Here is a 12,567-nt window from a genome sequence, read left to right on the forward strand (position 1 = left end):
ACCCTTCTTATCAACTCCTAGAATGATTTATTATATGAAGACAGTGTATAACATGACTATCTAGAGCTCAGTCACAGACACTGATTATTACATTCATTTTAAATATTTATAATGAGACAATTATTCATTCATTTCAGAGAATCACTTCCTCTCTTAAGAGTGTTGAGATTGTAAGTCTTTTTCTTTTTATCTTTTCTTTCTAACACTGATGTTCCTATTCTTAGGAGAAATCATTATGAGTTTTATTATGCATGAAGTCATGATATTCACAGATACTAAGAAACTTTTCATAACTGTTAAATTCAATATTGTAGATACATTCACTCTAATGAATATCTTCAACATGATTGATCTGTATCAGCCTATTCTCTGGCATTTGTCATCTGACTTTATGATGCAGGTGAAGAATATCTGTGTTTTTAAAAATAAAAACACAGATATCATACTCTTTTACATCTGTGAATGTGAGACTTATATACCTTGTCTGAGATGTTGTTATGAGAATGAGCTGTTCACACACTGTATTCTGCTTTCTACATTTTTCTGTATTTCTCTCTCTCTTTCTGAGAAGCCTTGTGTGTGTTGTAATTACATGTACAATTCTAAGATCAGTGAGTGTTTATTCAGTAATTGTTATCTCTGCTTTTTACAGTTTTATATGCTAATAATAGTTCTTAGTTGCTTCAGTATCAGAGATCATTTTAATTGAAGATGATAATACTGCTGAGACTATTCTCTTTTACTCTCAAGCTTCTTCTGTTGCTTTCTCTCTCTTCTCTGTAGAGAAGGTTGTGTGCACACTGAGTCATAAGTGTTCAGTCTCAGATAGCTCTCATCATTTATTCAGTTCTGTGTCTTCTTCTTCTTCTATTTCTTCTGTCTTCATTCTCTCTGCTCTGACTTCTAGTTCTGCAGGTTCTGTGCTCTTCTTCAATTTCTCTACATGTATACATGCACATTTCTATATTAGCATTTCAGTCAATCTTGCAATAAATGATATTAATGTTGTACACAGAGCAGTAGAGGAATTGAAGATATGCACAGTGTTATTGTAAGAGCAGCTTGCAGCTCTCAAATTCCTTGCAGATCTCAAGTTTTGAGATTTTCTTTTTTAGTGTTTTTCAGGTGGTGTGGCATTGAAAATAGATTAAATGTGTGACATATGAAAATGAATGAGATGTGTATAATAACATTTGTCTTTTACAGCTGACTCTTACAGTTGATGATCAATTCATTATTTCTTTTCTTACACTTTTTCTTTATCTGCTAGTCACTACTCTTATGCAATCTCTATATAGTACAGTGTTCAGTGACTAGATTCAGCAGCTTTCATCTTTTGTGATTCTGTCTTGTATATTATACTGTCTCTCTTCACCTGCTCAGATCACTACAGTAAACAGCTTATTGAAACTAATCTCACTCAATCTCTGAGTGTTTTTAGAGATTAAGATGACTTGGTCTCACATGTCTATGAATGTTTCAGATAGTTCATTCTCTGTGATCTCTGTAATTAAACTGATATAAACAGTTGAATTCAACTCTGAATCTCTTTTTCTTCTGTGATCTGACTCATGTTCAAGTCTACTACTCTGAGATCACTCTTTGTCACATTGCATTCACTGTCTGCAGTGTATTATTATATGATCAGCTACAGTCTCATCACTTATTGAAGTGTGATGTTTGTCTGATTTCTTCATTTCTTCTCATTCTTTCCTTATAATCATGAAAAGATCAGAATAAGTGAGATCATCTGATTTGTAAGTATCTATAATTTCTCTTACTTTATGAGACTTTTCAATTGTAAGCTTCTTCTTTTTCAATACTGATAATAGTGCTGTGAATGATTATAATCTGCTCAGATCTTGTATCTTTACTTTCACAAGTTATGAATTATTAATTAAGTTGTGTAAGATCTGTCTCTCTGATTCTTTCAATGCATATGTTTTCAGAGAATGTGATTTGAGTATTTTATATAACTCAAACCATCTAGATTGAAACTTCTCAGAACTCTCATTGTGTATAAGAACTCATATTTTCATCTTGAGACTCAATTTCTTAACTAGTGAGTCTTGTATTCTTTTCAATTGAATTGCTTGATTCAGGAGTAACTCATTAGCTTTTGCGTGTGCATGACTGATCTCTTTCAATCTTGATTCCATGTCTGTGACTGCTGTGTTTATAACTACTCTTTCCTTTCTCACCTTTTCTGAAGCATTCTTCAAGATGCGCGGATGCAATTCATATAACAGATAGAATGATGAACACTTGAAGACTGCATGCTGCTGAATTCATATGACTAATAGCATCTGATCAAGATATTCATTTCATAATCTCATAGGCTTACTCACTAGATATTTCATCGGCATGTTGCTCAAGATTTTATTTAAGTATTTCATCTTCTCATTCATCTGCAGATGATATGACATTATTCTATAATACCTTGTCTGTAACTGACTCATGAAATGCCTTACTGCTTCTTCTATGACATTCACAGCATTATTAGTTAGAATCTCATGCAGCATTTCATAGTTAATATAGATCTCATTATGTAGAAACTTCATCATCATCTTCTCTGTCATCTCTGAAACTGCTTTCACAACTGGTCAGTCAGTAGTATAATCAATAGCAGTGATTATTCATCAGTTTTCATTTGACATTCACAGTAATATGTCTATGAGGTTCATCTCTCATTGTTTAAACAGTTGTATTATATACTTCATCTGATATTGTACTTTCTCACATTCTAATCCTTTCTTAGATTCTTTCACAACCTGGTGATTCAGGCACTTGTGAGTGTATATCTGAATGTTCTCAGTCATGCTTAGTCAGTATACTCTTGATTCAAGTACACTCATGAGTTCAGAGCTTTCTAAGTGATTAAATTCCTTGTATATATGAGTCATCAAGTCATATCTGAATGAAGATTCTAGATAGAGAGCTTCTGTGTATTCTAGATCATGATAAAGCATAACATTATTTTTCAATTTTCTCAGCTTGAAGTTCAGAAGCATCTCTTCTACTACTTTCATGAGATGCTTATTATCTGACATCTTGTCATTCTTTAAGCAAGAGATCATGATATTCACTCATTCTGATTCCTTGCATCTTCTCAGCATGTTTAACATGAATGTTTCTTATACCTGATTTGTAGAACTCTTATTCATGAAATCAGATCTATAACTGATTATGTCAGATATCACAGCATCTGATCTCTTTCAGTATTTAATATGAAGATTGTACACTTGAAACTCTGAGATCTAACATGCTAAGTATTTGAAAGATTTTATCATTAGTTATAGATAGACAAGGCTTTCATGATCTGTGATCACTATTGTCATATGTAGACTGGCCGCCGGGACCATGAATTTCACATTTAGTCCCATTTGATCTGGTCTCATACATTTCTTGGCGTGAGTCCCACCAGGACCAAGCCTCAAAAAAATCTGAAAATGAACCATTTCTGAGAGAAATGGCGTGAAAAATGACCAGATTTAATTCAAGAACAGTGAAATAAGAGTAATTTTCCAGGATAAACTGTGAAAGATGATCATTCTTTCAAAATCAGAATGAGACTGAGACTGAAGATCAAAATCAGTCTCATTCAGTTCATTCAGTGATTGCTTATATAATCAGAATTTAGTAATGATTATTGATAATGCTCATGAAACAACTAAATACATTCTTGTACAAGTTTATTCTTCACTTTCTCATGAAAACTACACTTCTCTGATATACTGTGATCAGAGGTATTAAACTGTCTGATAATTCCATGTTTTACAATCATGAGTTTCTTGATTGTTTCTCCTTGTAATTGTTCTCAGTGATAGTGATAAATATCTTGACTTGAGTTGAACTTTCACTTCATTCTCACCTCTGTCAATGAAATTGTCACAATATCACACATCATCAGTGTAACAGTTGAATATGTACTCTCAACAATTTTTCATAACTCTAGAATTGATTTGATGTGTAAATTCATCAGATTATCTTGAAGATAGCAGTCAAATTCAGTTTTACAAGCATGTAGTTTTGCCTGATTTTCAGTTGTAATCAATGTATGTAAGTTCTGTTTCAAAGTTAGTATTATAGTTCTATGTGATATGAAGTATTATCAAAGATTGTTACTTACTAGAGAATTATATTTCACTGTCTTCACATCTTGAACATCTGCTTGTTCAAATCTCTGATAGTTGATATTGTAGTAGTCTCAGGCTAATTTGATATATAAGTCTCATTCCTCCTCTATTCAATCTTGAGAAGTGTAGATATTAACTTGATAAGAGAGATCTAGTAGAGCTTCTATAGTATAGTACTCTGTAAAAGATTGTTCTGTTTTGCTGTAGTAATATATTAGTTTATTTCTTACAGTAACAATAGCCTGCACTATAGCATCATCTCAGACTGAATTTCTTTTTGAGTGATTCAACTACTTCTCAAGATGAGTAAATAAACTGTTATACACTCATCAGACTAACTGCAGCATTGATGTATGAGTGATTGAGACTGTCTTTATTATCTTATAAAACTGAAACAGTAAATCAATCACATATTTCAACTGAGTTCACTTTATATCAGAAAGTTTCAATATCTGAATCTTTTTCTGATCAGAGTGTTGCACTCAATGATCAATCATCTGATACAATTGAAGAGTCTGAACAGTTATCTTATATATTGAACTTCATTATATTCTAACATTCTGTATCATATTCAGTGATGTAACTGATTTGTTTGTTTATTAAATATCATGAAATTGTTGTTGTTGTTTAGAAGAGGTACAAATTGTATTAGCAATGTTTCAAATCTATGATATTTAAATTATTAGTCAATCTATTCAAAATTAATAGTAGCATTATCAAAAAGTGTTATCAAAAAGCAATATTAAAAAGTATTATCAAAAAACATTATCTTTTGCAAAGTGAATGCAAAAGTTACTTAAGTAATCACTTCTATCTCATTCTCATTCTAAGAATCAGTCATCTCATTATTCTTCATCTTGATATTAAGATTCTTTATCAGTGTTTGCATCACAAGTAGAATCACATGAGCAATGCAGAGAATATGACCTTATTTATCATTTCAGAAATGTAAAGTCAATTTTTGCTTCAAGCTCTTCATCATAGTGTAGTTATTTACAGCATTGTCAGTTGTAATTATAAGAAGACTGAGACTAATATCTCAATAGTCATTTTTAATCACAGTTATTAATATCTCTGTCATATAATTCTCAGTATGACTACTGATCAATGATTCAAATTCAATTAATGTCTCTTGATAAGTTCAGTTCTCATCAATGTAATAACATGTAACTCTCATAAATGCAAGATTATTTGTACTAGTTCATACATTCACTGTGAGAGACACTCTTCAATGATTCTTCAACTCTGATTCTAGATATTGTATATTGACTTTGTAGTGTGTCTCAAGGTTGAACTGAAGACAGGATTGATGTGAAATATAAAGATTTGAATTAAGTATTTGAAGAAGTGTTCAGAATTCAGGGTTTTCAATTGATTAAAGAGAAAGATTCAGAGATATACACATGTGAAGTAATTATTCACAGAACTTATCAGATAAGAGCTGTGAAATCAGAGTACTGATACAGAGTTGTTTTTGTATGATTTTCTTCAAAATAGAAAGTTAGTGTTATCAAAAATTGTTATCTGATAGAGTAACTTATCAGCTCAGTAGTAATTTTCTGATTATTTTTCTTTTATTATCTGCATTCTGATAACTTCAGATGTCAGAAAATTTCTTCAGAGTTATGATCAGTTTATAATGAATGTTTCTGAATGAAGTTACAGTAATTGTAGCAGAGAGATAACTCTTCAGTAATCTGCAATGTAATCTATTGATAATTATTTCATAGTTCATCTTGATATTTGTGTTGAGTTTTTCATAAATTTTGTAACCTGAAATCAGATATGAAGAATGAAGTAATCATTTATCATGATTGAAAGAGAGTATTCTGTGTTAAATTATAAATAACATAGACTTTATGATTCACAGTGATTTCTTGAAGAGTTTGTGAATCTTCAATAGAAGTAAAAGAAGTGAAAGAAGTGAATTCAGAAGATATGATAATAATTTGAGAAAGATGATAATTTATTTTCAATAACTGATCACTGATGTGTGTAAGAAGAATTAATATAAGAGAAAATAATCTTGTTTCTTAGCTTAGTTATAATTTTAGTACTAACTCAGATTGAATATCATTGATGTATAAAAGTAAATAAACAATCTTAATTAATCTCTGTCATATTTCTTGAAATATATTAATATTGTGAAAGAGAGTGTTACTAAATTGTGTTATCAGATGATATCATTAAAAATATATTAATATTGTGAATATCAATGTTGAAAAAATGTTGATACTTATATATTATAGTGATTTGTGAATCATGATAGTTAAATATATATATATATATATATATTGTTCCTGACTTGATTACAACTTGTATAATAATTTTTAAAAACTCAAAATTAATTTCAATTATTAATAATTATGAACTTATAACTAATTAATATAAAAAGAAAAAAACTTTTTCTACTCATTATCTTTCTTCTCTTTCTTATTCTTCTTACTATTCTTCATAATTTACTTCTTATTTTTCTTCTTCTTCTTCTCCTTCTCATCTGAGATGATAATCATCTTAAAATCTCTCTTCACTATCTTCTCAGAAGAGGGTTTCTGCTGCTTCTCTTCAGTCAGATCAACCTGTATCTCAAAATCCTGCATTTTCTGATCTGCTGTCTCAGGTTCCATCTCAGCAGTAAGCAGATTGACATGCTCAGAGAGCAGAGCTGTCTTCTCAATGTTCTGAATCATGAAGTGTATTCAAGACCTGAATAAGACCTTAATTCTCTTCTTCTCTGCCAGCTCCTGCTAATCAATTAGAGAATAGAAGTGTTATCAAAAATCATTATCTCTTAATAAATAAAAAACTTATCAGTTTTGACTTCTTTATCTTCTACTTCAACACTCTCTCAATCTCTTTCTATCATTACTTATTTACAGTAATACTCTTCTTCTCTCTTTCTCTCTTCATCTTGATCTTAAATCATTCTCAGAACTTCTTCTAGTCTCACTGCTGCTGCATGAGACTCTTCACTATCTTCTTCTTCAATCTCTTACAGGCAGTGTCATCTGCATTATTTCTATACTTAGTTCAGTCTAAATCTATCAGAAGTGTTATTTAAAATTGTTATTATTCTACTCTCTTACAGAGCCTCTTTAAGGTATCATAATGTGTCTTACAATCTGTCTTCTCTTACTTGAACACCTTCTTCTCCTCTCTCTTCAATCTGTGACAGCGCTCACGCGCCTTGGTGGTTCACAGAACTGCAGAATATTTGAAGAGAAATGACATGATTGATTTCAGTGAGTATTGAAGAGAGATAAAGGCAGAAGAGACGGCCAGAAATGATATAATAATGATGATAATGATGATGATGATGATAATGATAATAGTAATAATGATGATGATAGTGATAATGATGATGATGATAATGATGATGATGATGATGATGAAAGAAGAAGTGCATTGAAATATATTACTGACTTATTAAATATAAAGAGACTTAAAGAAAATATTAACAGCTTTCAGTGATGTACAGAAACAGCTACAGTGTTGTATAGCAATATCATCTTCATTCAATACATACACTGTTGATATTCTTTATATACAGTTATTATATAATCTGTATCAGAGATACATGCAGAAAACAGATCTTTATTACTAGAATAAATGATTGCAGCAATTCTCTGTTTTCATATTATAAAGATAAGTTATTCTCATTTCTTTCTTCTCTCTTTTCTCTTCTTCAATCAATCACTAATTTCAAGCTGATATGAAAACTATTAAAACACTCTCAGAAATCCTCAAATTGAAGAGTATAGACTAATTAAATTTCAAATGCAGAAGAAATTAAATTATCTTCTACAGATTCAATTACTCATTCCTCTTCAAATAAAACAGCAGTTGTGTCCTCTTCTCCTCTCAATCAAATGAAACATGACCTGTGAAAAGCAAGTATTATGCCAGGTCATAATGACCAACACAGTCTCAGTATGCAGGGCTGCATATGCGCAGTGTGTGCTGAACTGAGAGACTGTGTGAGTTGTAAATCAGTGACAGCATCTCAGGGAGAGCTGTGTGATGTGAGAAAGTTGCAATTCTCAGCTATATATGCAGAGAGTGAATCATTGCAGTAAGTGTATGTGTATTGAAGTAATGCTTTTTGATAACACTCAGTCTCTGATATGATGAAAATAGAGTCTCTTCATGAGATCTGTTTCTATCAGAAGTCAGAGAATCTTATATTTCTCAAGATCATCTTCACACGCCTTGTCTGTGAAATTGATGAGAAAAATCATTGATTTCAGTGTTCTGCTCTTGATGTCATTCAAGTGACAGCAGAGTTCACCCTGGTCACACTTTTTGAGTGTATGTTTTCTAATTATTCACATTTATATAGATATATACTGATTATTTATTAGATAATATTAAGACAATGACTCATCACAGCTGTGTTACTCTCACTGTGAGAGATATATAATTAGTAATGAATATTGTGAAGACTCTGAGAAGTGAGTATTTTGAGAATACTGCAGCTCTGTAATCTTGATTTTTTTTTATTTTTATTTTTTGTTTTTTTCTTTTTCTTTTCTTTTTTTTTTTATTTTTCTTTCTCTTTCTATCTCTTTTTTTCTTTCTCTTCTTTTTTTCTTTCTCTTTTTTTTTTTTTTTTTTTTTTTGTTGTGATTTTTTCTTGTTGTTTTATTTTTTGTTTTTTTATTATTTTTTGTATTTTACATTTTTTTTTTAATTAAAATGATATTGATTATAATCTGTATTCAGAAAAGTAATGATATTTGATAATACTCTCTGTTGAATTTTCAACAAATAAGCACTATGTTATAATATTATGTAAGTGAGAAATGATTTCATGATCTCATTTAATATCATTTTCAATAATGAGATCAGAATGAAAATGTGACTAAGAATTCAAACATATTCTTTATCTGAGACTAGATTTTTATTTGAAAAGTGAATCTGAAATCTTTAATATTTGAAATAACAGGATTTGAGATCAATGTGATGAACACAAATTATGACCAGAAGTAATGCTTTTAGACAATGTGACAACTGTAAAGTTTGATCCTGGTCTCAGACACGGTCACACGGTCAGTCTAGTCATATGCTTATTGTTAATATATCTATCTCATAACATCAGTGTGTGCTTGATCACTAGCAATTCCTTTTCATACACTGAGTAATTGAGCTCAATGCCTGATAGTTTTCTATCATCATACATCATCAGATGCAGCTTGTCATTCTTATTCATCTGTAGAAGAGTGTCTCTGATAGCTTATTCAGATGCATTCATCTTGATGTAGAAAGATTTATCACAATCTGATTGAATAAGCACTGAGAATATTGTTACACATTTTCTCAGTGTGAGAAAGGCCTCTTCACATGCAGCATTTCAGATAATTAAATGAAACTTCTTCTTTTGCAGATTTGCATTCATTTCTCTTAAGAGATCTGAGAGTGATACTGATATTCATGCAAAATCCTTGATAAATCTGCAGTAATATGAGATTAACTTAAGAAACTGTTGTACATGATGTACATTTCTCAGCTGCAGTCAATTTACTATGATATTCAATTTCTCTGAAATGAGGTGTATACAGTCATCACTTACTACATATTCTATGAACTTCAACTCTTATGTTTCAAACACACACTTGATTAATTTGATATAGAGCTTATACTCTGTCAGAGTTGTAAGCACTTCATTAAGATGCTTCAGATATTCATTATATAAGTTTGAAAAGACTAGAATGTTATCAAGGTATATAAGACATAAGGTTTCATTCTGTTTATAAAGAATCATATTCATCATCATTTGAAAGATGACAGATGCATTTATCAGACTGAATGACATTGTCAGAAATTCAAACTTCTCTCATTGCATATTAAACACAGTTCACAGAACTGACAGTTCATCTACACAGATCTATCAGTATTCTGAGAGAAGATCAATCTTCAATAGATATCAGATGTTTTCAACTGTATTCAACTGTTATTAAATTCATGACAGTGAATATTCATTCTTGATTATAAGCTTATTAAGTGCTTGATAATTAATACACATCTGTCACTTCTCACCTGCCTTTTTCACAAATAGAACTGGAAAGCCTCACATGCTTAATAAGAGTTGTATGAGACTATATTCTAGAAGATCTGTGATCTGACACTTCTGTTCTTCAAGATACATTTGTGACAGAGAGTATGTATTCTGATTGACTGATTTTATGTCCTCTGTGTTAATCTCATGTACAAATCCTCATTTCAGCAGTAATTTCAGTAAAAGATCTGTTCAGAAGATCTTCTCATGCTTCTTCAGAAGCTTCTTCATACACTTGTCCTCTTATATATCTTTTATCTTAGTTTTCTTCACTTTCAGATTCTATATAATATACAGAATGCTTTCAGATGAGGTCTTATAAATTGTTCTCTTTACTTGTTAATATGTAAGCAGATTTAATCCTTCTATATCAGAGATGTGAAATATCCTTCTCATATCAGTTAATAGAATTGTATGAACTGTTTTCTTTCTATCAGTCAACTGCATATGACATGTACATCATTGAATCTGTGAATTGAATCTTTGAAATCAATCAAGTCTGAGAATAAGATTGTATTCCACATTCTGCAGCTCTCATGCTCAAATATGGCAAGATCATTCTCTGAAGTGCAAGGGAACACTTACTCTTACAGATGATATCAAATATCAGTTATCAGATAATCTTATGCAACAGGAATTCTTCACTCAGTGAACCTCTTTCAATCTTCAGATTATATAATCATTAATATATTATATAGAAGCTTCTGTATCTGCTAACACTTTTGCAGTCATCTCTTAATTCTTATTCAAGTATCTCTTATACATTAACATTTCAGGCCTTAAGACATTGAGATGAGCATTCACTTCATCATTCTTACTCACATCTTATTCAGAAGCCTGCTTCTTCTTTATATTTGCAGAATTCAGAGAATCATCTAACACAGACATCTCTTTCACTTTGAAGACTTTTTATAGAATATCAGTGAGTGTCTCTGAGCTCACTGATTCTGCTAGTTTTTTAACTCTCTTACTTCACCAATTAACTCTGGAAATGAACTGGATTGGAATAGATTTCTTGATTGAAATGAAAATAATTCTTCAAAGAAAATGCCGTCTCAACTGTACAGACTATGCTCTCTGATTAAAAATCAATTTTCTTCTTTAAATGTTGAAAAAGTTGATCATGAGAAGTTATCTCTCTGGAGAGAAAAGCTTGAATCTCTTATAGACTTACAAATAAGTGAACTATCAAAAGAGAAAGAATATGAACAGTATTTGAAGAGAATTTCTACAATCAATATAAAAGACTCTATTCTGATTTATTCAGATGGCTCAAAAAATGAGAACTTGAATAGATTAGACACAGGCATTGCTTATACTGAAGATAATATTAATTTTATCTCAGATTTCTGAAATCTAGGCTCTGAATGTGAAGTCTTTGATGCTGAACTATTTACAATAGTGAAAGCTTTCAAACTCATTGAAATAAAATCTCATAAAAGAGGAAATTGTTTGAAAGAGGCATGGATATTCTCTGATAGTCAAGCTGCTTTAAAAAGACTTAGAAATAGTCAGATTCATAATGATCAAATGAATCTTGAACTGATCTTAAACTCTGTTTTGAAAATTCAAAAGAGAAGAACATCAAAGCTGATAATTCATCTGCACTGAGTTCCTGCTCATATGAATATTCATGGCAATGAATTGGCTGATTCAGCTGCAAAAAAGGGTGCAGAATTAAGCAGATCTATCAAATATCACTCACCAGAGGGCAAGTCAACCGCTCCACCACGAACTCGCTCGATTTTTCGAATAAGAACCCGCCGATAGATCCATCGAAAAGCCCTCGATCATACGAGCATTTTGACCCCATCGCCGACCGCATACCCCGTGTGGTGGTGGAGTTATCCAGCCAAACGTGAACCAGACGTCGTTCAGAACTCCTGCGTGGGATTATCCCCCATTCTCCCCTACCACACCACAACCCCGGGCCAAATTGCCATACAAATTGTAAGGTGAAGAGACCTAGCCATATGCACCAATCTTCTCGATTTTGGAAGATCCCCGATCTGTAGTTGTGGAGATATCTGAGGAGCGACCTCCGCGAAAACCCTGTCCATCTTTGATGTTCCAAAACACCAACGCCAAGTCCCACCCTCGTACCGCCCTTCCCAATCTGGCCCATCCCCGGCAGAAAAATACAAAAAGATACCTCGGCGATAATATCAAGCACATAATCAACAGCCACTTCTGAAGTGCAACCTCCGCGGTCTGTCTTCAGTGTATCTAGACACTAACACCAAGTCTCACCCTTGTACCACCCCTCTCAATCTGACCCATCCCCAACAGAAAAGTACAAAAAGATACCTCAGCAACTGTACTCAATACATAATCGGCAGACACAACAACTATAAAATCAGTATATCTCAAGGTCTG

The 12,567-nt window shown here is 31.8% G+C and overlaps 2 protein-coding genes across 2 annotated transcripts; both read right to left on the reverse strand.

Annotated features, from left to right (window-relative positions):
- Positions 1–6,595: 6,595 nt before the first annotated feature.
- Positions 6,596–6,826, reverse strand: BDCG_17989 (uncharacterized protein; the record flags this gene model as incomplete). The annotated part of the gene is made up of 1 exon (XM_045427026.1): positions 6,596–6,826. One exon carries the CDS (start codon positions 6,824–6,826, stop codon positions 6,596–6,598), a length of 231 nt encoding a protein of 76 aa, XP_045282955.1.
- A 5,081-nt stretch (positions 6,827–11,907) lies between these two features.
- BDCG_17990 (uncharacterized protein) lies at positions 11,908–12,349 on the reverse strand. Its single transcript, XM_045427027.1, has one exon. The coding sequence runs from the start codon at positions 12,249–12,251 to the stop codon at positions 12,102–12,104; it is 150 nt and encodes a 49-aa protein (XP_045282956.1). The 5' UTR covers positions 12,252–12,349; the 3' UTR covers positions 11,908–12,101.
- Between the last annotated feature and the right edge of the window lie 218 nt (positions 12,350–12,567).

The sequence above is a fragment of the Blastomyces dermatitidis genome, assembly GCF_000003525.1.
Source record: "Blastomyces dermatitidis ER-3 genomic scaffold supercont1.15, whole genome shotgun sequence".
NCBI classification, from domain to species: domain Eukaryota; kingdom Fungi; phylum Ascomycota; class Eurotiomycetes; order Onygenales; family Ajellomycetaceae; genus Blastomyces; species Blastomyces dermatitidis.